Raw genomic sequence first — 26,154 nt, forward strand, 5'->3', positions numbered from 1 at the left:
AGCCGTGCGCTTCCTGCTGCTGCTGGCAAATTCCTTTCCAGAAAAGAGCCAGGTGACCCCACTGCCCAAATTAGACTGAGGGCCGGGCTGGCCGGCTGCAGGGACCCCTGGGTGTGGTGGCAACCGAGGACACACAGCAGTCCCCCCACCGGCAGAGCGCTGCGTCTGGGGCCGGCTGCAGGCCGCTCCGCCTCCTCACTCTGGGAAATGCCCCTCATCCAGAGGGCGTGTCCCCGTTTAGGATCTCATGAGGGGCGGCCAGGAGGCAGGTAGGTCGGCCAAGCTCAGGCAGGGCCTCAGGGTACCTGCACCCCAGGCTGGAATCACGGCCCTGGAGCAACCCTGCCACATCTGCCCAGGTGAGTGGCCGAGGCCCCGGGGGAGATGGGGGGGCCACACACGATTCTGAGGGGGCCATGAGGTGGGCGCCACGATGCAGGATCTGCCGGGCGATCCCCCCCTCCCCCGGGACGGGAGCTGCTGGGAGCTCACGCAAAGGGGTACCTCCACGGCTTTCAGCTCCTCCATGACCTCTGCTATCTTTGCAGGTAGAATTCTCCAGGCCTAAAATAAAAGCACAGGTGAAGCTCCTACAGCCCTGCCTGTGCCCACGGCGTGGCTGCAGCCGGCCCCCCCGGGGGACTCACGGGGGACTGTCGCACGGCCGGGTGCTCCAGGCCGCCCAGGATCTGCATAGCTGTCGCGAAGTTCCTCTGCTCGTAGCAAGACTTCGCAATCAGCAGGAATTTGGAGAGCAGGTTCACCTGCAGCTGGAACCAGAGAACAAGACACTCAGCGTCCTCCGTCTCAGACGAGGGACCAGGGCACAGGGGCCAGCGTCGGGGCGCAGGGCGGTGCGCCCACCTCCGTGCAGGGGAGGGGGTCGGGGGCCCAGAAAACAAAGGCACAAAGGTGTGCAAAGTCCATCTCACTTCTCTCCTGGGACAAATCTCTGCTCAGGACAAATGGGAGCAGGAAGGGCACCCCCACTTGGGGAGATGGAGCCGAGGTGTCCAGAGGCAAACGGGGAGCTGATTTCAGCTTCTCGTCCGCCCGGCCGAGTCCACGGCGGGACGGGGTTGCAGCGCCTCAGGGGTCGCTGGTCGGCAGGGCAGATTCACCAGATTTGATGGGAACACCCCACGGCAGCCCCTGCTGCCCCAGTGGGATTCTCCTCTCCGAGCAGACCTGAGGGGCCTGGCTCACAGCCCCACGGTTAGCGTGTGGATTTTACACAGTTCCAGCAACTTCCAGAAGATTCTGGAGAATTCAGCTGACCCCTCATTTCAGAGCTGCCTCACCCTGTGGACTGTCGCCACGCCAAGGACATCCTTCAGGTGGGAACATCGCCTGCGGGTCCCAACCAGACACCCTTGTCTTGGTCACAGGACAGGTCCTGGGGTCACTCAGCACCATTGCCTCCCAGCTGTCTGGCTTGAGTGCCTCTTAAAGGATCTTGAAAAACATCTACCCACTTCTGCTTCTTTCGTTGACACCTCATTATTTTCTCCATAGGTTCAGATGGATGCACAGTAGGCGATTTTCAGCCATCCAGGCAGAGCTCTGTCCCCTCACCGCTGAACCTCGTACCAATCAAGTCACACAGTGGGTCTGCTCTTGGGACCGGCGTCCCGCCCTCCAGGCTCAGCCGTCGTGGCCTGTGTCACCATCTGGTTCCCTCGTAGGGCTGAATATTTTCACAGGGCGGATGGTGGACCACGTTGTTCATCCATTGGTCCATCGACGGGTATTAGGTTGCTTCCTTCTCTTGGCTGTCGTGTTCCGTCACTTTTACACCTGCCTGATGAAGCCAGAGTCCTGGTTTGCTTTCAGTCCCACCATTATTCATCTACAAAAAGGGAAGCTTTTCTTGAAGGTGAGAAACTTTACACTGTTTCCTTTTCTTCTTGACCTTGTGTTTCCACTGTCTCACCGTCCCCCCCACCCCGGGATGTGATCTGGAAGGAATGCACTGTTACCACTGAGGGCTTTTATTAGCCTTCCGTTACATTCTCCGGCTCAAAATTTGAGTTCTGACAAATTTTTCTGAGACCAGAGTTTATGAATGTAGAAGTCAGTCTCCCGGGTTGTTCTGACAGCATAGTGAGTGACACCCAATATGTGGAACAACGTGTATTTCAGAACTTGATCAGCATGTTTGCCGAAGGTGCCCACATGGCTTCCTGAGAACTCCTGGCACTTTCTCCCCTCGGTCCCTGCGCTGTCCTGTCCCTGCTGAGGCGGCACTGCCCCGTGAACAGTCCTCCCTCCAACCTCTGCTCACAGGGACGGGGGAGCCGTTCACGCAATGGGGAGAGTTTGGTCACTGCCACAGCAGTTCCTTCCCGCCAGGCGCTGACCCCGGGTGAGTCTCAGGTGGGTCTGAAGACCGTTCCGTCCTGCGGCCTGGGGACGCCGGCGCCCCTTTGTGGTGACCTGTGGGCGGGGCAGCTGCAGAGGCTCTGGGTTGAGGACTCCCTGGTAGCCGAGGTCCCCTGGGAAGCCCGAGCACCCAGGCCCCGTGTGATGCCCCTGGTCAGGGGAAGCTGCACTTTGACGTCACTCATGATAACATCGTGGATTGGAACAAACCGGTGGGGGAGGGGGACCAGGCCGCATCCTGGCAGAAGTGAGGACGGGTCAATCTGTCAGCTGATAAACCCTTAAGGAAAATTCTCCCGAAAAGGGGAAAGAGTGGAAAACTCGGCGTTTGTTCATGGGCCTTGGGGTTGCCCCTAGGGGCTTGGGGGACACAGAGGAATACTGACTGGGAAAGGAAAGACACATTGCAGAGGCTCTTAATGCCGGAACGGGCACGTCCGGGCTTCACCGTCTCACGGGGAGGTGGTGGCCGCGGTGGGCTCTGGGGCAGCTCCTGGGACAGAACAGGGTCCCCCGCCCCGAGCTCCCCCTTCGTGCTCAGCCCACTCCAGGGGCTCACGCCTGGGGAGCTGATTCTTTGGGCCTGGGAAGCGGTGGGCGTGCGCCCGCGGGAAGGAGCTGTGTGACACAGCAGGAGCCCCGTGGTCCCCACCGGTTCCTCCACGTGGCCACGTCCCACGGGCAGGACCTGTGACCCCCACCTGCGTCTGGCCTCAGGTGGAAGGACGTCGGAGGCCGTGGCAGCGGGGTGCTTGCTGGGCAGACTCCGGGGCACTAGGCCCACCCGCTGCCCCTCCTGGCTGGGTGGGACCTGAGGGAGGTGCTGGCCCTGAAGCAGGTGGGTCGGTCCAGGCCGAGGCCTGTGGGACCCAGAGGAGCCTCGCCTTGATGGGACCACTGACCAGTGTTTCATTTGTTCCACAAACTGGCCGAGGACACACGTGCACCCGTGCTGTTGTGACAGTGGCCACGAGCGCTCAGGTCAGTTCCCAGCCCTGGGTCGCGACCGAGGCAGGAGGAGTGTGGGAGCACGCGGGGGCTGTGGGTATGAGGGCGGGAAGGACACCGCGCGTGTCGGCATGTGTGTGGCGCCGCGTCCAGCTGTGAGCGGGGGTGTGCCTGTGTGAGGTCTGCGTGTCCGCGCCGCGGGGACAGGCCTGGGTGGGCCTGGAGCCGCCGTGCACCCCCAGCAGAGGGGGTCTCCCAGGGAGGTGCCCTCACTGCCAGTAGCCCCGACTCTGCGCTGGGGCCAGAGCTGAGGGCACCGACCTTGGAGGTGTGGCTGGTCACGATTTCGGCGGCCACCCAGGTGCTGACGTCGTCTGCGCTTCTTAAAAGCTGTAACAGGTACTTGTCCTGGACGTAACTGGGCAAAAATAAGCTGCAGGTCTTGGCCGACAGAGACTCGGAGGAGCTGGCTCTGCAAGAGACGCGGGCGCACGTCCCAGCCAGGACCCGGGGTGGCGCTCAGGACCCGGGGGGTGGCGCTCAGGACCCAGGGTGGCGCTCAGGGCCCGTGGGGTGGCGCTCAGGGCCTGGGGGGTGGCGCTCAGGGCCTGGGGTGGCGCTCAGGGCCCGGGGGGTGGCACTCAGGGCCCGGGGGGTGGTGCTCAGGACCCGGGGTGGCGCTCAGGGCCCAGGGGGCTGGCGGGACCGGCCCTGCGAGGTGGCGGTCCAGCTGAGCACCACGGGCATTGCCCTTCCGCTGGGAGTGTACAGGAGACACGTGGGTGAGGCCCCAAGACCCTCTGGCCAACCCCGCATCCCAGGCTTCTCTGACACCCACACCGGACACTCACTTGGGGATGGCCACACTTTTGTCCGTGACGCCCAGGGCCCGAGAGTTTAAGAAGTGGACGGGGTGGCACTTTTGAAACAACTCCTGCCGGGGACAAGGACGCAGAGGTCAGGCAGCACCAGGGCTGGGGTGGGGGGGCATCTGCAGTCACAGGGCTGGGCCCCCAGGAACTCTGCACGTCCACCCAGACAACAGTGGCGGGGGGAAGGGGTCGCTGGGTCCCTGCCCCTGCTGTCACCTGCCAAGTAATGGGGGCCCAGGATGCCGGGGGTCCTGGGAAGGGGCACCTGGGGCCTGGGGGCCCAGTTCCAGGAGGGAGGGCCTAGCACACACGGCCCCCCGCCTGGCCCGCAGGGCAGGGCGCACTCCAGCACGCGGCGGGGGGGGGGGGGGGGTGTGCGCCCTGTGGGACCTCGTGGGGCCTGTGCACCTGGCGCCCTCTTGCTGAGGGCTTTCAGCGCCCACCCCCTTACCCGCTGCCGCAGCGTCAGCCCCTGCCCTCACCTGCTGCAACAGCGTCAGCTGGCTGAAGAGCTGGTGGGTGCTGTACTCGGTCAGGAAGTAGGGCCCCTTCTCGCCGGCCCTGGCGTAGGGGCCGTAGAAGTCCTCGAAGAAGCAAGGCTTGGGCAGGGCGGATGCGATGCTGTACTGGCGCCCCTTGTGGTGGGGCAGCGCCAGCCCGTTGCCCCGGGACAGCCGCCAGGGGAAGCTCTGCAGGGCAGGAAGGCCAAGCCCCGGAGGGTCCCCTCCAGGTTAGGGTGGGGTGGGGAGGGCCCAGGCCCAGGACCTCGCAGCCTGGCTCAGCTAGAGCCACAGGGCAAATCCCTCCCGCCCGTGGCCACGCTGGCTCGAGGACGCCTGTCCTGGTCATTTCGTGTATGGGGCTGTCTGCACGTATCACGGTGAGGTCCCCTCAACCCTGCTCCCGTCCCGGGCCATTTCCCGGCCCTGCCTTGGCCCCAGAGTCAGGGAGGCGGGGTGTTCTGAGCCCCTGGCCGGCCCTCTGCTGTCCTTGTCCAGGGCCAGGGGGCAGGAAGTGCCAGGCCCAGAGGCCTGGTGCCCAGGACCGGCAACACGGGGGGCGCGTGCACATTTGTGCACGTGTGCCTGTCCGTGTGCGTGTGTACCAGGGCACACGTGTGTGTGCACATGAGCACAAGCGTGTGCGTGTGTGTGCCTGCATAGGCGGCGTCCCCACGCCGGCTCCCCGGGAAAGGCCGCACCTTCCGGGAGACGCCGTCCTCCGAGAGCCTCTTCCACAGGGCGTTGAGGGGCCTGGCGGCGTCCTCCGTGTCCTTGGGGTCCTGCAGGTCTGTACTGCGCGGGGCGCCCTCAGCCCGCCGCTCGGTGCCCACCTCCAGGAGGCCCAGCAGGGGCTCTGCGGAGCCGTCCAGGGGCAGGATCTGGGCAGAAGCACGCGGGGTCGCCCGCTGCCCCAGAGGGGCGGTGGCCCCGCTCCCCGAGTTGCGCCCTCACCTGGGAGGCGAGGTAGTCCTGGAGCCTCCCCAGGAGCCTGGCGTCCCTCCTGAAGTCCACGGCGTAGCAGTCCTCCAGCCAGGCCTGCAGGAGGCAGAAGCTGCGCCTGTAGATCTTGGAGGAGGTGGAGGTGGGATCCTGGTGGGCCCTGGGGGCAGATGGAGGCCTGAGCCACGCAGGTCCCCCCTGCGCCCGCCTGGTGTCACACCCAAGCCAGCGGGTGCGTGGGGTCTGTGCACAGCTCTGTCTTCACGGCACTTCAGCCCCACCGAGCCCGCCCACCTGGTGACGGGGGTGGGGCAGCGGCGCCCCCCCCCCCACCCCCAACCTGGTGCCCCTGCCACCCTCACAGCCGGCACCCAGAGGCTGGAAGGCGTCCCGAGAGGCAGGGCGGGAGCCTGGCTCTGCGTGTGGGGAAGCAGGGGGCTGGGGTCTCCCGTGAGTCCCTCCTCTCCCGGGGCTCCCGGCCTGGGCTTGTGCGGAGTCTGGGGGGCGAGGACAGGCCAGCTCAGAGGGCCAGAGCGCGTCCAGCACTGCCCACCACCCCTTCCCCTTACCTTGTTGACCCCACCTGCCGGCTGAGGCCCGCGGGACCCTCCCTGCCCCCCAGCTGCCCTCCCCCAGCCCACGGGGGGGGGCCTGGCGCTCACCGTCTTCCCACCTGTCCCAGCCCCCACCCTCCGCCTCCCCCTCCTCCTCCCCCCACCACGGGCAGCGGCGGCCCCCGCTCCCCTCCTCTGCCCTCGCCTGGGCCTTCCCGGCGGCTCTGGCCTCGTCCTTGTCAGGGTCGGCGGGTACCTGGACAAGGTGCTGCTGATACGGTCCAGCAGGAAGTGCAGGAAGTCGTGGGGGCTGCAGAAGTACCGGAAGGTGTACAGGAACTGCTGCACGTAGCCTTCCAGGAAGGCGTCGCTGCGGGGAGGGGGCAGTCAGCCGCTAGCACGTGGCCCGGCGCCCCCAGCCCCGCGGTCCCGGGGTGGGCGCGTGTGCGCCTGAGCCCCTCGCCAGGAGGGAGGCCAGCAGGAGCGCCAGTCAGAAATAAGTGGGGGGAACACTGATCACGTTAGAAATTCCTGAATGTTGTGGGTCTGAGGACTTCTGTAACGTCCGTTTTTAAGGCCCTCACTGTGTCTTCTTTTAGAAACGATTCAGAAAGCTGAGCCAGAGCAGTGGCCCAGCCCCAGCCGGAAATCACTGTGTTAGGAAACAGGCAGCTGAGGGCGCGAGGGTCCTCGCCCCTCGGGGAGGGTCCCCCACCTCGGGGTGCCCCAGGGAGCCAGGGGAGCGAGAAAGAGGTGGGGGTCCAGGAATGAGGGAGCCTCTGCCCGGGACGTTGCTGCCTGGCTCAGGCCGGGGACTAGGCAGCCCGGGTTCAGCACCCCGCAGAGGGGACACCCGCGGGGTCTGCAGAGATAAGCCCGTGCCCCCTCGGAGATGCTGTGTCACACAGGACACACAGCACGCCCCGTGATACCGGCACGCATGCGCGCGCACGTCTCCTGGAAAGCACAGTGCCTGTGGCGGCGTGTGACGTCCCACGTTGCAGAGGAGGCCCGAGTCTGAGGGCAGCCTGGAGCCCCGCCAGCAGGAGCCCCAGTCAGCCCACCTCGGGGGAACGGGCCGGGGAGCGGGGAGAGGCAGCTGCCCCGGGAGGGCCCCTGCTCCCCACTGGCTGCCAAGAGCCAGCAGTCTGGGGTCACCACAGCCTCCAGCCCAAAGAAGACCCCAGGGGCTCCGAAGTGGTGTCATGAGTCCCTAAAAGTCAACACTGGGGTGAGGCCTCCACCCTCGTCTGGGAGGAGGTCTGTCCCCAACCCTGATGGGGCCCGGGAGGGGGCTGCCCTGTGCCTGAGAGCCAGGTGGAGCCGGTGGGGCGGACGGAGGGATGGCAGGGTCGGGTGTGGCCCGGGGGCCCCTGTGACCCTGGACGGAGGAGCCTGGCCCTTCCCGCGGTAGGTGAGCCCGCGCACCTGCATTATTAGGGGATCCCGCGAGCCTATGCCCCGCTGATGCCCAGAAATGCTGCAGAGATCTGGCTGGGGCCAACCTCACCACAGCCCCGGGGAGCCCAACGTTAATTATGGGGTGTCTGACTTAGGAAAGTGGATGGGGTCCAGGTGCCCCTGAGGCTCCCGGCTGCGTTCAGATTCAGAAGCCCGCCGGGCTGTTAGTCACAGCGGCCGCATTCCTGGGCTCTCCTTCAAAGCGCCCCCTGCACACCTGACCGAGAAGCCCGGGTCCACAGGTGCGGGTCCAGCAGGGCCCGTGGCTCTGAGGCCACTCAGCCAAGGACCTGGAGGCCAGTGGGAGCCAACACAAGGCAACTTAAAGGGAACTTTCTAAATAAAAAGTGCAAACCCGTCTCAGATGAGGGCAGGCGAGAGTTCCCACCTCTTTCACCCCCTGCCCCCCCACCGCGGGGCCTATTTGTTTCCTCTCTGCTTCTGTCTCCGAAAGCCTGGGGGGCACAAAGACACCCTTCCTCCCCGCTGCACCTGGAGTAGAGGTAGGCCATGAGCCCCAGCGGCGTGCCGGCCTGCAGGACGCGGGCCTTCCTCTGCCGGCCGTCTCGCGGGTGCTTGCTGGCGTTGTAGAAGATGAGGGAAGAGGACTCATCCAGGGGGCTGAAGTCCAGCGTGTCGCAGTGGGCGGCCGCGATGTTCACGAGCACGGGCAGGGCGCAGGGCTCCAGGCCCCACCGCTCCGCGTACATGACCTGCGGCGCGAGTCTCCACTGTCGGGTTGACCTGCTGCCGGGTCACCCCGTCCCTGACCCGGGGGTGGGGAGGGGGTGGCCTCTCGGGGGTGGGTATGTTTTCACAGGGAGCGATTTCCAAGGTTTTAGCAGGAGGAGCCCTGCGGGCGCCAGGCCTCTGGAGGCGGGGGAGCGGGGGCCTTGCCTGCAGGTACTTCTTGACCAGCCCGAGGAACTGCACCTTGGACCGCATCTCTTCCAGCTGCCCTTTCAGTTTGGACAGCATGGTCTTCACCTCGGAGCCTGAGGGCGGGCAGAGTCAGCCCAAAGCGACCCCCAACCCCGGCCCCGGCCCACGTCCAGCAAGGCTACCTTTGTTCCGCTTCTCCTTCTGTAAGAGCTTCTGGTAGAACTTGAGGGTTTTCCGGAAGTTTCTCTTCTCTATCATGAGCTGCTGCTCCAGCTCCTGGAGAGGAAAGAGCCGTGAGCCCCAGGCGCCCACCCCTCGGCAGTTCAGGGGAAGCAGGTTTGCACGCAGGACCCCGAGGCTGGCCTTCGGGCGAGAGAAGGGACGTCCGCGTCTGGTCAATGGAACAGGACATCCAGACGGGTTAGCAAATGTCTCAGTAAACTAACTGGAAAGAAACAGATGTGATGGACTCGCTTAAAAAACGAGGCCAAATGTGTGAGGCAGCGGTGAGCGTCAGCCTCTCCTACCGCCCCCAGGTGGCCTGCTCCCACCAGCCGCCCAGGAGGAAAGGTGGGCAGAGCGGGGTGGGGCACGTCTGCTGCCGGTGGGTCCGGGCCACAGAGGGCCTGCCTTCCAGTGGGATATCCAGGCAGCACGCCCACTGCTGGGGGCCGGGGGGACCTGGGTGCACGCCTCCTGTGCTTTCTCTGGTCCTGGGGACTGGCCTCCGGTGGGGTGTTCAGGGCAGGTCCACGCAGCAGGCGGTGGCTGTCTTCACGGGCAGTGTGGTCCCGAGAGGCCTCTCTGTGGCCCCAGGCACACCCCCTGAGGCCCCCACCCTGCGCTTGGCCTCTGCCCCTCAGGACCCCCGTTGCGGTGCAGCCCGAGCCTCCCCCCTGTGGGCCAGGGGGCCTCCTGAGCCCCCCATGCGCTCGGCCACCCTGCTTTGAACATGAGGTTTGGACACGCCCAGCGTCGCAGACCCCATTTGACCCGTCAAGACTGTCCCACCCCCGAGCCCACCGTGTAGGCCCCCTTGAGCCCCCGCTGCCCACTTGGTGCTTCCGTCCAGAAACCCAAAGACAGCGGGGGCTTCAGCCAGGCCAGGTCTCCACGAGGGAAGCGAGACCAAGACTCGCAGGCTGCAGGGGAGCCGAGGGCCCCCCAGTTCTGCTTCGTGTGCCCAGCACCACGACGGGTTCCAGCCCCTTCCTGCAGGATCTGCATGTTCTGTTCTCACAAGGGGGGAGGGAAGCCCTGGGGGCCGGACTGCCCCCTTCAAGGGGGGGAGGGAGCCCATGATTCTGGGGCAGGAGTGGGCTCTGGGAAGGCTTGGGGGTCCCTGTGAGCTGGCCCTTGGGTTCTGGTGGGTCTTCCGCTGGGACTGTGAGGACAGGCCACAGAGAGGGGCTGGGCTGGGGGCAGAGGCCAGGGCACCGCTCAGACCCCTGGGGAAACCACTTGCTGTTAACAAGAGTGTCAAGGTGGCCCCCAGGGCCTGAGTCGGCCGTACTTGCAGGAGCTCTACCCTGACAGCCCAGCACGTGGGCATTCACTGTGGGGAGTCTGACCACATCCAGTCCAGACAATGTTCCCCCGTCTCATCGTCCTACAGCAATGGACTTAGCTTTGTCGAGAGCATCTATTTCTGAACAGTTCTGTGGAATAAAAAGTGCAGGTGGCACTTTTCTTTAAACACCCGAATCCCTTCTATCTGGTGGTTTCACTGAAAACTGGTGGTTCACGTGGCTGTCATTTTCCACGTGCTAGTGTTTTAACGACGGTCGTAGACAGCCCCACGGTGGGTGGGACCTCCGGGCCGGGGCAGCTGGGGAGCAGGGGCCGTGCCTGGGGCGGGGGAGGTGCCGCGGCCTGAGCACAACACCTCGTCCCTCTGCGGAATCTCAGCTGTTAAACCAGGTCCCTCAAGACCTCTGGCTCCTCCTCCAGCTCAGCCGTGTGCAGCCTGTGGGGTGGACGTCTCACGGCGGGAGGCCCTGCTGGAGGTCGTCAGGAGCTGCCCCACAGCTGGCGAGATGTCACTTTCCTGGACGTGCCTCGGAGGAGAGCTCGGGCTCGTCACACAGCCTGAGTCCCATCCAGTCCCCATGTGACAGCTGGCCGGCCCCAGGCATGGTCGTGGGAGTGGGAGTGGGGGGAAGATGGGGCAGGAGGGCATCACGGTGGTTCAAGTGTTAAATGAAAAGCTAATTCCTCCGCCACGTGGGCCACACCTCAAGCGCTCAGTGGGCCACACCTCAAGCGCTCTGGAACGTCCCATCGTGGAGCACGTCCTTTTGGATGGTGCCGGTTGAGGCTCAGCGGTAGGCGAGGTGGCCCCGTGCCATCGGCCCCTGCTGCCCGGCATTGTCTCGCCGAGGCCCAAGGGTCTGCACGGCACCCCCTCCCCCATGCCTGCTTCGTGGTGGCCCTGGCTTCCCGAGGACGGTGGCGGGGACCCCGGCCTGCGTTTCAGGGCACAGCTCAGGTCCAGCCCTTCACCCTCGGGCCGCTGCCCAGATGCTGACTTGAGAAAACTCCCCAGCAGGGGCTCGCGGGCATGGCGGGGGCCGCCGTCAGTGCCTCCATCACCTTGGCTTATAAAGCGTGAAGTCTGTCAGCAGCACTTCTCTCATCACTGAACTGCAGACTGACTCTTAGAAAAGGACCGTTTTGACTGATTTTAAGGATAAATCTACACGAACCAAGATTCACAGGGCGGTTGGTGTGAACTGTTGTCACCCGCGTGGCCACAGCCCGGCAGGCGCACAGGCAAGCGCGGCCCCCAGGCTGAGTCAGACTGGCGGGTCTAAAGGAAACACTCAGGATCAGCTGAGTTTAGGTATTTCCTCCCGGCCTAGCCCGACTGAGGGTGGTTCTCAGAGAATTAAAAGAGCATCAGTTCACTGGACAGATAAATGAGGATGATCTGAGGCCCAGCGGCTACTGGACTTACGTGGCCCTGAGGTGGACACATATGAAGAAGTGAACAAATAAAACAATAGCCAGAAGGAAGTTGGAAGACCAGACATCAGAGACAAAGAGAAAGGAGGGATGAACCGAAATCAGTGCCATCCACCTAAACGCTGGGAGCAAAGCCTGTGTTGGCTGCAAGCTGAGCAGGTGCTCAGGCTGGCTCCCTTCGCCTGGGGGATGCCCGCAGTGCTGGACACACGAAATCACGGCCAGGGCCACGGCTGCGCCCACCCCCACGGCGGCGCCGGGTGGAGAGACGCTGCCGCGTGGTCAGCGATGGGAGGAGCCGCCCGCTTGCCCTCCAGCGGCCCCGCCCACCCCAGCGCCTGGCCTGCTGTATGCGCACTCTTTTTGGGCAGCAAATGTGAAACATGTCCACTAGCTGTTTTATGCCTTTTGTGTTTTCCTGAGGCCCCTGTTTGAAAGAGACACAGCGGGTCTCAAAGAGAGTGTGGCACTGTGGCCGGGGTCGCCCAGCCCGCCCGCGAGGCAGAGGAGGGCACAGGGCACTCACCTGCATGTACTCAGGTTCCAGGAGACACGCCTTCCCAGGTGAGCAGGAGAAAGGGAGAAACATGGTCACTGGTCAGCCTCCGGCGTTTCCCAGCCCACCTCACCCCGAGGATTGTCCCCAACGTGAGCCGCCCGCAGAGCGACGGTGGGACCCCGTGTGGGAGCCTCGTCCCAACCACGGGATCACGAGCAACTAAGAACGGGTGCTGGCCCAGCAGATCTGGGACCTGGGTTGGTCTCAGCATCCACCTTCAAGGACCAGCGACGTGCGATGCAGGGGGGCACCCGGGGCTCACCCGTGGGCATGTCTCCCTCCAGGGAGCAGCCACTCCAGGACAGCATGGGATCGAGGACAGGCCCCTCGGCCCTAACCAGGCACCTGCACAGTGGACCCACTGGCACCACCCTCCAGGGCCCTGAACACGACACAGGCTGACGACGGGGCTGCCTGCCCACAGGGGTCCACGAGGACGTGATGCTGCCCGCGAGCGTGACCTGTGACATCAGAGGTTGTGACCTGTGACGCCAGAGGATGTAACTTTTGATGTCAGAGGACATGACCTGTGATGTCAGAGGGCGACCTGTGATGTCAGAGGACGTGACCCGTGCCTTCAGAGGACACACGGGGACCAGCCCCCCCACCCTGCCCAGCACTGTCGAGAGGAGGCTGTGGGCAAGTCCGTGTGGAGCTGCCTCTGAAGGGGCCCCGTCCTCCCTGGGGCTGGCAGCTGCTCCCGGGGGACGTGGGCTCCCAGCCCTGCCACTCGCCAGCCCTGGTCAGCAGGGGTCCCGTCCTGTGGTCCAGCTGAGGTCAGGGTGACACCACAGTGCTGCTGGTGGGACGCTGTGGACACCTGGGCTTGGAGTTGAGGGGTGGCGGGCGCAGGAAGCCCAGCAGGGATCAGGGACCCCCAGAGTCCCTTCTCTATTTAGATTCAACTACAGTGACGTCTGCAAGTTCGTTTCAACCCTCAAGTCCCCAGTGCTCACCCCTCCCTACTTTTTTTCCCCGACTCATTCAAAATTTTTTTATTTTTAAATTTCTTAATCGTGACAAAATATACATAACATAAAATTTACCATTTTAACCATTTCTCATTGTGCAGCTCAGTGGCATTAGGTACATTCATTCACACCGTTGTGCAGCCATCACCACCACCATCTCCGGACGTTTTTCATCTTCCCAAACTGAAACTCTGTCCCCGTTAAGCACCAGCTCCCCAGACCCTGGTAACCACCATTCTGTTTCCTGTCTTGTCGACTTTGACTATTCCAGGGACCTCCTATAAGTGGAATCATATAGTATTTGTCTTTTTGAACTGGCTTATTTCCCTTAGAATAATGTCCTTAAGGTTTGTTGATGTTGCAGCAAGTGCCAGAATTTCCTTCTGCTTTAAGGCTGAATAATATCCTTTGTGTGGATAGACTGCGTGTTGCTAATCCATTCTTCCATTCATGCACACTTGGGGTGTTTCCACCTTTTGGCTGTTGTGAATAACGCTGCTATGAACCAGGTGCACAAATATCTATTTGAGTCCCTGCTTTCAATTCTTTTGGGTGTATATTCAGACGCTGAACTGCTGGCTTATGTGGGAATTCTATGTTTAAATTTTTTGAGGCATTGCCAAACTGTTTCCCACAGTGGCTGCACTATTTTACGTTCCCACCAACGTGCACAAAGATTCTGATTTCTCCACATCCTCACCGATGGCTATTGTTTTCTGCTTTTAAAAAAAATCTTTTATTAATAGCCATCCTAATGGGTGTAAAGTGGTAGCTCATTGTGGTTCTGATTTGCTTTTCCCTGATGACCAATGGCATTGAGCATCTTTTCATGTGCTTTTTGGCCATTCGTATATTTTCTTTGTACAAATCTATTCAAGTCCTTCACTCGTGTTTTAATCAAGTTGTTTGTTTTGTTATTGTTGAGTTCATCAGTTCTTCAAATATTCTTGATATTAACCTCTTATCAGATAGATGGTTTACAAATATTTTCTTCCATTCCATAGGTTGCCTTTTCACTCTGTTGATGGTGTCCTTTGATGCACAAAAGGTTTTAACTTTGAAGTCCAATTTGTTTTTTACTTTTGTTGCCTGTGCTTTTGGCATCATATCCAAGAAAGTATTGCTAAATCCGTCATGAAGCTTTCCCTTATGTTTTCTTCTAAGAGTTTTATAGTTTTAGCTCTCATGTTTGGGTCTTTAGTTTTCTAGTTAATTTTTGTATATGGTGTAAGGTACAGGTCCTGGTTCGGTTTTTTGCATGGCTTATCCGGCTTTCCCAGCTTCATTTATTGAAAAGACTGTCCTTCCTTGTTGAACGGTCACGGCACCCTTATATGTGTGATAGTTTATTCCTGGGCTCTCTATTCTATTTCATTGGTCTATACGTCTGTCTCTGTGCCTGTCCCACACTGCTTTGGTTACAGTAGCTTTGCAGTAAGTTTTGAAATCAGAAGTGTGAATCCTCCAGCTTTGTTCCTTTTCACTATTATTTTGGCTGTTGGGGTCCACTTGGGATCCCGTATGAATTTTTAGATGGGATTTTCTCTCTGTAAAAAGGGCCATCTCTCCCTGTTTAGTTCAGCCGTCTGTGTCAGTATGGATGCGCGGATATTCCGCACTCTGGGTCAGAGCCCAATGCTGCGTTACTTCCTTTATAGCTCCCACCGCTCCAGCTGGTTCCTGTGACCTCTGACACACCCTCTTCATTGTCTTCTTGATCATTTCCTTACTTTCGGGCACCAGAGATGCTCCCAGCTCCTATTCTTTTTTGTCCCGGTCCCAAGATCAGCCATTTCTCCAAGGAGCCCTGGCTCCTTCGACTGAGAATGGCATTAGAAACCAAGAAGCGGGCACTAGGTGTGCTCACTGCTTCCAGGCCCTCTCAGCTGACGACTAGGAGCTCTATGGGTGCACACTGGGTTCTCCACCGCCTCTTGTAACCACCTCACAGCAAACGCTGTGTCCACGGGCCCCTTCCTGCCGGCCGAGACCCCAGGCTCCTCGTGACCCTTCAGTGTCAGAGTGGCTCCATGTGGGAGGACCTGCTCCGTACTCGCTTGCGAGGCCTGCGCTCGTTTTGGGGTTGTCGTGAGCGCTGCCCCATCACTGATGCTGCACTCTGGCCTCTCGTCAGCCTGCGAGTCCCTTAACTGCCCCCCACCCCCGCCTCCCCAGCCTCCTCTTCTGTGACAGCGGGCGGAGCAGTGGCGCCCCGCCGCGCTGGCACTCGCTGCTGGGGACGGGGACCGGGACACTTAGTACCTCCGAGTGAGCTGCGCTGTGCACAAACGCACAACAAAGAAAGGGCACTGGAGTGGGAGGAAGGAGGCCGGGGCTCATGGGTCGGTATGCGGGCCGGGGGCCACCCTCTCCTGGTCACAGCTCTGGGCTCTGACACAGAGACATCGGGCTTCCCCAACCTGGATGCCGCACGGGCTGGCCAGGCCTGGACACTCTCCAGCCTAGGGCGTCCCCTCGCCCTGCTGAGCCGGGAAGAGCCCAGGCTGCCCCTGAGCCGGGGCGGCACGCAGAGTGCGCTGCCCACCAGAGACGCCCCCTGGGGCCTGCCCCGAGCTGACCGCCACGGGCCAGGCGCTTCTGTGCTGCTTTTCATCTCGTGATGCTGCCTGAGGGCTGACCTTGATGCCCAAACCCGACTGTGGTCCCCAGGGTGAGGTAACCTCCTGCCAAACGTCCCCTGGTGGCCAAGAGCCGAAAGAGAGAAAAGCCATTTCCTTTCCCAGATGTGGGGGACACATGCAGATGAGCACAGCCCCCCTGGGCGGACACGCAGGGAGGGGCCCAGACCAGCGTGGCGGCTGCTGGGGACCGACGGCACCAGGGGTGGGAGACACGGGGGCCCTTCTGTCCCCCGAGGAGCCCGGGAGCTCCAGCGTGAACCCGGCCTCACGCCCACGGCGCCCTGGGGCCGAGAACCCTCCCCTCCAGCGGCGGACAGGAGCCCAGGACTCACCGGGCCCTGGGCGTTGGCGGCGGCGCACCCGGCGGCCTTCTGCCTCGCCAGCTCCTTCACGTAGCGGTGCACGTCGGCGCTGAAGCAGTCGGCCTCGTAGAAGGCGCTGCACCAGCCGGGGCTGCAGCTCTGCAAGCCTCCTGGGCCTGCGCTCACGGACGGGCCGCCCTCCAGGGGCCGGGCTAGCGGGGCCGCTGCCTCAGAGCCCCCAGCCAGGCCCCCGCCCTGCTGCCGGGCCTCTCCTGCCTGGGGCTGCTGCTCTCTCCCAGCTTTCACCGACTTCTGAGGCCGAAACCCCACCTCAAAGTTGCTCCGTGAGAGCTCGTCTGAGTCCACGCCCGGCTTCTCCTTCCCTGGACAGAGGAAGGGGGGGGGCGGGTCACACGCGGCAACGTGGGGTTCCCGGGGGGAGAATCCGCCCCTGATTACAGAGAGGCGACAGGTCCCGAGTAGGGGGCAGGAGCCCCCTCGGACCTCTGCTCTAGAGGAGCCGCGAAGGGTCCTCAGGGTCGGGGTCCCTCGGTCCCCTCCCAGATGGGCTGCCATGCAGGGCAGAGTTGTGGCAGAGACCCGAGGGACCTTTGAACTGTCCGTAAACAGACAAAGCAGAGAGTCCCCCAGGAACCAAGGGTCCCAGCTGGTCATAAGCTGCTCTCTGGGCCTCTCCATTTTGCTTTCCAACTTCCCAAGCGTGCACACGGTACGGGGGGCTCTCACTGCCGTCCTGTGTGTGACTGTAGTCACACAATCTAAAGGACACGGTCCCCAAAGCCATGTCCCACTCAGATCGGATTTGGGGAAATTACAAAGATTTTAGTTATCAGGGAGTCCTGGCTATGGATCTAGGAAGATACGCCTCAGGGTCTTTAAATGGCACGTTTCCAAGAAAGATGCAGAACCCCCCATCACCAAGCTGCTGGCCCCAGCCCCTGCCCTTGCTGCCCACCTGGTGGCCTGGGGAGAATGCCCCCCTTCGCAGTACAGACCCCCCAGAGGAGGACGGGCCCTGCCCTTGGGACCCTGGAGAGACACAGGGTAACCTGGCCCCAAGGGTGGAGAAGATCCAGCTGTGGAGGGTCTCAAGCCACAGCCCTCTGTCTCACCCGCTCCGAGATGTGAGGGCCTTTTGCCGGACGGTGAGCAGGTGCTCGGAGCGCTGGTCCCACCGCCGCCCTCGGGCTGTGACCCAGCCTCCTCGGAAGTGCTGCCATCAGAACGGAGGACACTGCAGGCACCCCCGGGACCCTCCCTCAGGCTTCCCCTGGGAGCGAAGCGGGGGTGTCGGGGACTGAGGCCCCCCAGACCTCCAGGACGGCCTGGCCACAGGCCACAGACGTCACAGACGCGGGCCCTTTAGCAGAGGACTTTCTGGGCGTCCGCCTCTTGGGGTCCTTCGATGGCTCCCCCAGTGATGTGACCCCACAAGCCCCCTTCCTGCCAAGAGGAGCGCTCGCCTGAAGGGAGAGCTTTGGAAGCAGAGTGGGCCTCGGGGCCGGGAAAGAGGGGCCCTGCAGGCGGCCACTCTGGGGAGGGCGATGAGCGGGCCGCGGGGGCAGGAGGAGGGCCCTCGGGGCACGGCGGGGGTGGGGAGGCCACGAGGAGGGGCTCTCACTTCTCGGAGGGCGACGTCCTCCCGTTCACCACTCTGAAAAGACTCTGCAGCAACCTCTCCCCCCAGTAGAGGTCACAGAACTTCTCCGATATGGCCCCACAGAAAGTGGCATAGGTGAGGTCTTTCAAGGCGTAAATATACTCCCCTGAGTTTGCAAAAAAACCACGGGGGTGAGTTAAAATGTACGAGCGCTTTTCTGGGTTCCCCTGGTCCCGGGAGCTGGCGGGGGCGGAGAGCACAGCGGGGGGGCAGGGTGCAGCTGGCTTCCTCTGCTGGCCGGCCCCTGGGGGTCTGCCCTTTGTGCAGAGACGGAAGGGTGGCGGGCCCTCCTGTGGTGACCTCCCCCAGCGCACGGCTCCCCCCGGGCCTGTCCCTGGTCCTTGGGCCCCCGTGGCCCCGTGGTACCCATGATCAGAGCCTCCAGGCCGTGGTCCAGGTAGCCGTCAAAGGCAAACTCTTCCTGGATGAGGCGTGTGGCCTCCTGCAGCGATGGGCAGGCTGTCCCCTGTGGGAGGGGCGAGGCGTCCACGCTGGACGGACAGAGCTTGTGGTCCGCTGGGCACGGCCACTCCGGGTGACCTTCTGGGGCCCGGTCACCCCACTCCCTGACAGGGGCTCCCCCAGGGCCGTCGGGACTCCCTGTGGCTGACGGGGGGCCCTCGGGTTCCTGGCCTGGGCCATGGGTGGCCCTGCTCCTGGGCGGCTTGGCTGGGTGGCAAGGACTGTGGGGGGCTGTGGTGGGCCCGGGGGGGCGGGGCCCGAGGCCTCCACAAGCAGCTGCAGTTGGGATGGGTTCCTTCGGCCCTCGCTCCGGGGGTGGCATCTGTGTTGTCATGGGCGGGGCCGGGGCCGGAGATTTGGGCATCACCAGTGAAGCCCCTTCCAGAGGGCTGGCCGGGGCAGGGGCTGGGGGGCTGGGGCAGCCCTGGGCTGAGTCTCTCGGCGCTGACTCTCTGGGGGGCTCTGGGGAACCGGGTGCTGGCTGGCTGGGCATCTTCAGGCCGGTGGCCGCTCCATGGGCCTCGGGAGCCCGCTTCCCATCACCCTCCCCAGCCAGCCGGCCTCTCCTCTCCTCAGGCCTCTCAGCCGGCCCCGAGGTCAGGGCGAGCGTGTCCCTGCGAGCAGAGAGGAGAGAGAGTTCAGGGGGCCCGGCAGCCCGCCAGCCCCTGGGTGGGGACACTCACCTGGCGACACTGGCATTGGCAGCGAGGACGATGGGCCTGAAGTGAGTGGCCGGGGAGGAGAACGCCTCTGGCAGCAACGTGGCCCCTTGGAGGCAGGAGGGTTGACCGGGCACTGGCCCCTGCATGGCCACCAGCCTGCTGTCACTGCTGATCTGCATGAAGCCTGGAGACAAACATGGGGTGAGCAGGGTGGGTGCTGGCCCTAGTGGGTGCCGGCCCTAGTGGGTGCTGGCCTTAGCGGGTACTGGTCTTAGCGGGTGCCGGCCTTAGTTGTGTACTGGCCTTAATGGGTGCTGGCCTTAGCGGGTATTCGTCTTAGCAGGTGCCGGCCTTAGTTGTGTACTGGCCTTAGTGGGTATTGGTCTTAGTGGGTACTGGCCTTAGTGGGAGCCGACCTTAGTGGGTGCTGGCCTTAGCGGGTACTGGTCTTAGTGGGTGTCAGCCTTAGTGGGTACCGGTCTTAGTGGGTACGGGTCTTAGTGGGTACCGGCCTTAGTGGGAGCCGACCTTAGTGGGTGCTGGCCTTAGCGGGTACTGGTCTTACTGGGTGTCGGCCTTAGTGGGTACCGGTCTTAGTGGGTACAGGTCTTAGTGGGTACCAGCCTTAGTGGGTACTGGTCTTAGTGGGTGCAGGCCTTAGTGGGGTGCAGGCCTTAGTGGGTACTGGCTTTAGTAGTGGTGCCGGCTTTGGTGGGTGCTGGTCTTAGTGGGGTGCTGACTTGAAGGGCCCAGGAAGCCTCAGGGGCTCTGGGAGGAAGGGAGACTCCAGGGAGAGGCCTGAGGGAGGGGCCTGGAGTCCAGGGCTGCCCCGAGCAGGGAGGGAGGGGGTGCGGTGCTCGGTGGGGGGCTGGAGTGATGGAAAAGGCCAGAAGACCCAGCCACAGACCGGAGGCTTGGACAGGCCTGTGGGGAAGGGTCTTCGTAGGCAGCAGGGGGCGGGTGGGTGCCACTGAGGCGCAGACAGGGCAAGACAAGAGCTGGGTCATCTGTGGGGCGCGGGAGTGGAGGCGAGTCGCCTGCTCTGGCTGCTGGTGAGACGGGAGGGTGGCCCGAGCGAGGCCTGAGAGGCCGGGGCCAGAGGGGCCGGCGGGAGCCCAGAGCAGGGCGGCTGGGGGCCAGCTGCGGGCACACTGCCTGCGGGCCCGGCCACGTCCAGTGGTGGCGTCCACTCGGGGCTGGATTCCCGGAGGCAGCCTCTGGGGTGACGGCAGCGGGGGGGCAGTGCGGGGCGAGGGGCCTGCAGGGCAGGGGCGGTGGGGACGGGCCGGTCCCGGGGCCCACCTGAGCCGGGCCTGGGCGCAGCTGCTGTGCCGGGGCTCAGTTCAACCACCGAGAACGCGTTTTGCAGACCAATGGTCTCTTCCTCCTGGCAAACCTGGGGCAGAAGGACACGACAGCTCCCGGTCGGGACGGGCGCAAGGCCCCGGGGGTGCAGAGAGACCCCCGTGGCGCGAGCCCCCCACCTGTGCTGACACGCAGGCCTGTTTCTCTGGAGCGGGAGGCCCTGGGGCGCAGGGCTTCCCAGTGCAGCAGGGTTCCGGTGGGTTTCCGGGGCGTGGGAAGACCGCCAGAACCCACACTCCCCAAAGTTGCCGTGTGCTCCCGTCTACATCCAAGGGACCCTGTCACTGCCCGACGGGGCCCCGGCCGGTCAGCACGGCAGGACGCCGACAGGCGCTGCGGGTCCCTCTGCGGGACCCCCAGGGTGCGCCCCCGCCCACACCTGCCAGGGGTCAACAGAGACCAGGGTGTGGGCCTGCGGGAGGGGCTGCTCTGTGAGCTCGTTCACGGTGGAACGAGCCAAGGAAAGTTACGTCAGGAGGATGAAGAGTGATTTGCCTTCCGCCCTAGAGTCTCCACGCATCTATTCAGTAAACAGGGAAGAGCGAGGGGCCTCACCTCCGCGGCCCCAGGGGCGGATAAAGGGCCTGCGGGGTTTCCATGGTGCCCAGCTTACCGTGCAGGTCGATGCCCTCAGGTGGGCTAGGATCTTTCTGCTGTCCATGCCTCTGTGCAGGAGGTAACCGCTGCAGGTCTGAAAGCAAGAACGGGCCAGCGTCCAGCACGCCTGGGGCGCCGGCCCGCTTCACTCCCTCAGCAGAGCCCGTTGGAGTGTGCGGTGGCAGCTGGGCGGCCCGGGGGCTTCTCTCCAGGAGGACCCCACGGCCCCCCTTCTTGGGGAGAGCCACGTGCACCCCAGCCTCGGGGGCCTGGGATGAAATTCAGAGTCTCTAGCTGTCCTTCCTGGCTGTCCTGAGCTGGGAGGCCACGGAAAGACGGGGCTGCCCCTGACCAGCCTGGGGGACCCTCGGAGGAGTGCGGGCAAGTCGGGCATGTGGGGGACGTGCTGCAGGGGGTCAGGGGTCAGCGCTCGGGTCCAGGACATCCTCAGCCACTCTCCGGCCGGTGGATGCACCGGAGACACAGGACCGTCTGGGGGGAAGGCCGGCGCTGAGCAGCAGAGACCCCCCGCCGCCCGTCCACAAATGAAGCCATGTCCTTCCCCGTCCAACAGCACTGACCTGCCCCAGAAACAAGAACCCGTGTCCCGGGCCCTGGACCTTGAGCTGGGGTCCCCCACAGCGCAGTTACCTCGATGGCCTCGGCCGCGGATGGCCGCTCCTGGGCGCTGCGTCTGGCCATGTGCAGGAGGAGGGTCTTGAGCCTGCGTGGCAGGGCCAGCTTGTGGTCTCGGGGGACGCTGAACTTGGCTGCTGTCCACAGGACCGCGGCCACGCAGTACACAGACGCCTGGGTGGAGGAGGGGGGACGGCCGGCTGGCTCAGCAGACCTGCCCCCGTTCGGGCCCCGCCAGGGGCGCACCCGGGCACCATCCCCCAGGGCTGGGAGGTTCTGCAGAACCTGGAGGCCCCACCGCAGACCCTGAGCCGGAACCTGGGGGCCTGGCCTGGGAATCTGCATGGTTAACAAGTACCCACAGGCCTTTAAGTCTCAGTGTGACCAGGATGACCTGGGGCCCCGGCTGGACCTTCCCAGTTCTCTCTCCACGAGGGTGAAGGTGGCACCTCAGGGAGCCTGAGGCCAGGAGTCCCCCAGAAACCGTGCTGTGCTGCTAAATGGCTAAGGACAGGCTCTCTGAACAAAAACCCAGGCCTCTTGGTACACAAAGAGGTTTATTCTAAAATTTGCTGATAAAAAGGATGTGTCGCATGCACTTGAAAATAATCACGAAAAGGGCGATGCTCTTCCCTGTACGTTCCATGGAGTCAATGGCTTCTCCCCGAATGCTTTCCCCGATTTTTACCCTACTCCTGTATCTGCAACCGACCTGTGACCAACACGTGGTTCCGACGTACACGTGGCTGATACCTTTGTTTCTCTCGAAAAGTGAAAGAAAGTGAAACCAGAGACACAGCTGACATCTGTGCTGAGTCAGGTAACAGTGGCTGAATCCTCAAAGGAGTATTTCCCAGAGCTTTTGTACAGACCTGACACACTTTTCAGTTTAATTGTGTTGTTCATGTTTCCTCCATTACGTCAAGTCTAGTCAATTGACAAAACAACAAATCAAGCCTTGAGTTCAGCATTTGCTGATTTCCACGGTGTGAAGACTCCCGCACGGCCAGCTCCAAGCTGCCAAGGTGGTGCCAGTGACCCGGGGAGGGGGAGAGATGGGGGGGCCCCCTTCCTATAGGGCTCCCGCCCAAGAGCACAGATAACAGTCAACTATAGCAAATCATTAGGAAATTCTTAGTTTTGAGTATTTATCAACCTTTAAAAAAATTAAGCTTTTTACTTTGAGATAATTGTACATTCACATACAGTTGTAGGAAATAATCCAGAGGGACCCCACGTACCTTTCACCCAGCTCCCCACCACAGTGATGTCTTACAAGGCTGTAGTGTGGCATCACAACCTGCTCCCTGGCGTGGACGCTGGGAGATGCAGGACATTTCCATCACCAGGATCCGGCCTGTCCCCTCCCAACTTAGTCGCTGGCAACTACTCATCTGTTCTCCATTTCTTAATTTCATCATTTCATATAAATGGAATCACACGATAGGCAACCTTCTGGGGCTGCCTTTTTCTCGCGGCCCCAGCATGCGGTGGTCGTCTCATCAACACTCCGTGCCTCCCACTGCTGCTCTGCGGTGTGGACATGCCACCCACTGAAAGACATCTGAGCTGTTTCCAGGTTGTAGCTACTGCAAATAGAATTGCCATAAACATTCGTGTCCAGGACTTTGTGTGAACATAAGTTTCATTTCTCTAGGAAGAATGTCTTATGTGTGCAATTTCTGGGTTGTATGGTCGTTGCATGTTTAGTTTTGCAGGAAACCAGCAAACTGTCTTCCTAAGGGCTGCACCATCTTGCATCCCCCTCAGCAGCGGATGAGGGTTCCTGTCGCTCCACATCCTCGCTAGCATTTGGTATTGTCAGTGTTTTGGATTTTAGCCTTTCTAGTAAGTGTGTAGTGGTAGCTCATGGTTTTAATTTGCATTTCCCGAATGCCACATGAAATGGAATACCTTTCACGTGCTTATTTGCCATCTGATACCTTCTTTGGTGAGGTGTCTGTTCAGATCTTTTGCCCACTTTTTAATTGGGTTATTTGTTTTCTTACTCTTCACTTCTAAGAGCTTTTGGCATATTTGGGATACAAGTCCTTTATCAGATATGTGTTTTGCAAATAGTTCTCCCATCTGTGGCTTGTCTTCTCATTCTCTTAACTGTGTTTTTTACAGAGCACAGCATTAAAATTAAGCATTTAATTTTAATGAAATCTAACATCGATTGTTTCTTTCATAGATCATGCTTTTGGTGTGGTATCTGAAAACTCGTTGCCTAGATTTTCTCCTATGTTATTTTCTAGAAGTTTTATAGCTTTGAATTTACTTTTAGGCCTATGTTCCATTTTGAGTTAATTTTTGTGAAAAGTGCAACAAGGTCTGTGTAAAGGTTTTCTTTGGCCTGTGGATGTCCTGTTGTTACAGCACCACTTGTTGAGCAGACCGTCTTTTCTCCAATGATTGCCTTTGCTCCTCTGTCAAAGACCAGTTAACTGTATTTGTGTGGGTTTATTTCTGGGCTACTTTGTTCCATTTATTTTTTTGTCTTTTCTTTTGCGGAAACCACACTTGATTACTGTGGCTTACAGTAAGTTTTAGAACTGGGTAGTGTCAGTCCTCTGACTTTGTTCTTCTCCTTCAATATTGTGTTGGCTATGCTGCGTCTTTTGCCTCTACATAAAAACCTAAGAATCAGTTTGTTGACATCAACAAAATAACTTGCTGGGATTTTCATTGAAATTGCATTGAATCTATAGATCAAATTGGGAAGAACTGACATCTTAATAATATTGAGTCTTCCAATCCATGAACATGGACTATCTCTCCATTTATTTAGATCTTTTTCGGTTTCTCTCATCAGAATTTTACAGTTTTCCTCATATGAATCTTATACACATTTTATTAAATTTTATACATAAGTAATTTTTTTGGTGATAACGTAAATGGTATTTTTAAAAAATAATTAATTAATTAATTATTTTTAAAATGGCTGTGTCTGGTCTTAGTTGTGGCATGCGGGATCTTTCATTTCTGTGCATGGGCTTCTTGCTAGTTGTGGTGTGTGGGTTTTTTCTCTCTAGTTGTGGCGCGCAGGCTTCAGGGCACGTGGGCTCTGTAGTTTGCAGCACGCAGGCTCTAGCTGAGGCGTGCGAGCTTAGTAGTTGTGGAGCGCAGGATTTGTTGCCCCGGGGTATGTGGGATCTTAGTTCCCCGACCAGGGATCGAACTTGTGTCCCCTGCGTTGGAAGGCGGATTCTTTATCACTGGACCAGCAGGGAAGTCCCTGGTATTGTATTTTTTTTTTTTACTTTTTATTATTATTTTTTAAAATTTATTTATTTATTTATTTTTGGCCGCATTGGGTCTTCGTTGCTGTGCGTGGGCTTTCTCTAGTTGCGGTGAGTGGGGGCTACTCTTCGTTGCGGTGCGTGGGCTTCTCATTGTGGTGGCTTCTCTTGTTGCAGAGCACAGGCTCTAGGTGCGTGGGCTTCAGTAGTTATAGCATGCGGGCTCAGTAGTTGTGGCACACGGGCTTAGTTGCTCCACGGCATGTGGGATCTTCCCGGACCAGGGCTCGAACCCATATCCCCTGCACTGGCAGGTGGATTCTTAACCACTGCGCCACCAGGGAAGCCCTGGTATTGTATTTTTAATTTCACATTCCAATTGTTCATTGCTGGTAAACAGGAAAGCAATTGACATTTGTATTTTAATCTTCTATCTACAATCTTGCTACAACTGCTTATTAGTTCCAGGAGATTTGTTGATTCTTTGGGATTTCCTACTTAGACAATCATATCACCTGTGAACAAAGACAGTCTTATTTCTTCCTTCTCAATCTACATCCATTTTCTTTTCTTTTCTTGTCTTACTGCATTAGCTAGGACTTCCAATACGATGTTGAATAGGAGTGATGAGAGGGGACATTCTTGCCTTTTTCCCAATCTTAGGGGGAAAGCATCTAGTTTCTCACCATTACTTATGCTACCTGTTGGCTTTTTTGTAGATATTCTTTATCAAGTTGAGGAAATTTCCCTCTATTCCAAGTTTGCTGAGAGTTTTTATTATGAATGGGTGCTAAATTTTGTCAAAAGCTTAGCACCTATTGTTACGATTTTTCTTCTTTAGTCCATGTGATGTATTACATTGACTTTCAATTGTTGAGTCAGCAATCCATACATGGAATAAATGCCACTTGGCCAGTTTTAAATTTTGATGAAGTTCAATTTATCCATTTTTCCTTTTGTGGAAAACTTTATGGATAGTGCTTTTGGTGTCAAGTATAAAAGCTTTTTGCCTAGCCCTCCATTCCAAAGATTTTCTTTGATATATTTTTTTCATCAGCCTTTTGTAGTCTTCAGCATATAAGTTCTGTACATGCTTTGTTAGATTCACATCTAAGTATTTCATTTTTGGGGGAGTGATTGTAAATGTACTGTGTTTTTAATTTTGGTGTCCACATGTTCATTGCTAGTATATAGAAATACAATTGATTTTTGAATGTTTATCTTATATCCTGTGACCTTTCAAAACTCAATTCTAAGTTCTGGGAGGCTTTTTTTGGTAGATTCTTTGGAATTCCTTGGAATTTTCTATGTCGACAGTTATGTCGTCTGCAAACAGTATTGTTTCTTCCTTCCTGGCCTTTATGCTTTTTACCTGCTTTTCTTGCCTTATTGTAGTGGCTAGAACTTCCAGTACAATGTTGAATAGGGTGGTGAGAGTGGGCATCCTTGCTTTGTTCTTTATCTTAGGGGGAAAGCATTTAGTCTTTCCACTAAGTATGATGTTAACTGTACAGTTTTTTTGGTAGATGA

The 26,154-nt window shown here is 59.7% G+C and overlaps 1 protein-coding gene across 12 annotated transcripts in view; it reads right to left on the reverse strand.

Annotated features, from left to right (window-relative positions):
- Positions 1–26,154, reverse strand: part of KNDC1 (kinase non-catalytic C-lobe domain containing 1) — a 57,207-nt gene that overhangs the window by 3,314 nt on the left and 27,739 nt on the right. For 2 of the 12 annotated variants that reach the window (XM_082423052.1, XM_082423053.1), the window contains exons 10-29: positions 21,398–21,556; positions 20,763–20,840; positions 20,087–20,180; positions 18,806–18,968; positions 18,027–18,736; positions 17,622–17,766; positions 17,113–17,213; positions 16,010–16,362; positions 12,032–12,061; positions 8,724–8,817; positions 8,593–8,654; positions 8,152–8,372; positions 6,455–6,568; positions 5,657–5,804; positions 5,404–5,583; positions 4,685–4,891; positions 4,182–4,264; positions 3,652–3,802; positions 648–770; positions 505–564 (exon numbers count right to left, since the gene is read on the reverse strand). In XM_082423052.1, coding sequence (XP_082279178.1) covers positions 505–564; positions 648–770; positions 3,652–3,802; positions 4,182–4,264; positions 4,685–4,891; positions 5,404–5,583; positions 5,657–5,804; positions 6,455–6,568; positions 8,152–8,372; positions 8,593–8,654; positions 8,724–8,817; positions 12,032–12,061; positions 16,010–16,362; positions 17,113–17,213; positions 17,622–17,766; positions 18,027–18,736; positions 18,806–18,968; positions 20,087–20,180; positions 20,763–20,840; positions 21,398–21,556 — 3,276 coding nt within the window. Of the gene's footprint in view, positions 1–504; positions 565–647; positions 771–800; positions 3,422–3,651; positions 3,803–4,181; positions 4,265–4,684; positions 4,892–5,403; positions 5,584–5,656; positions 5,805–6,454; positions 6,569–8,151; positions 8,373–8,556; positions 8,655–8,723; positions 8,818–12,031; positions 12,062–16,009; positions 16,363–17,112; positions 17,214–17,621; positions 17,767–18,026; positions 18,737–18,805; positions 18,969–20,086; positions 20,181–20,762; positions 20,841–21,397; positions 21,557–26,154 lie in introns of those variants that run through there. The other 10 variants (XM_082423046.1, XM_082423050.1, XM_082423049.1 and 7 more) reach the window with 9 other exon arrangements.

Source organism: Balaenoptera physalus, assembly GCF_965194825.1.
Source record: "Balaenoptera physalus genome assembly, chromosome: 14".
NCBI classification, from domain to species: domain Eukaryota; kingdom Metazoa; phylum Chordata; class Mammalia; order Artiodactyla; family Balaenopteridae; genus Balaenoptera; species Balaenoptera physalus.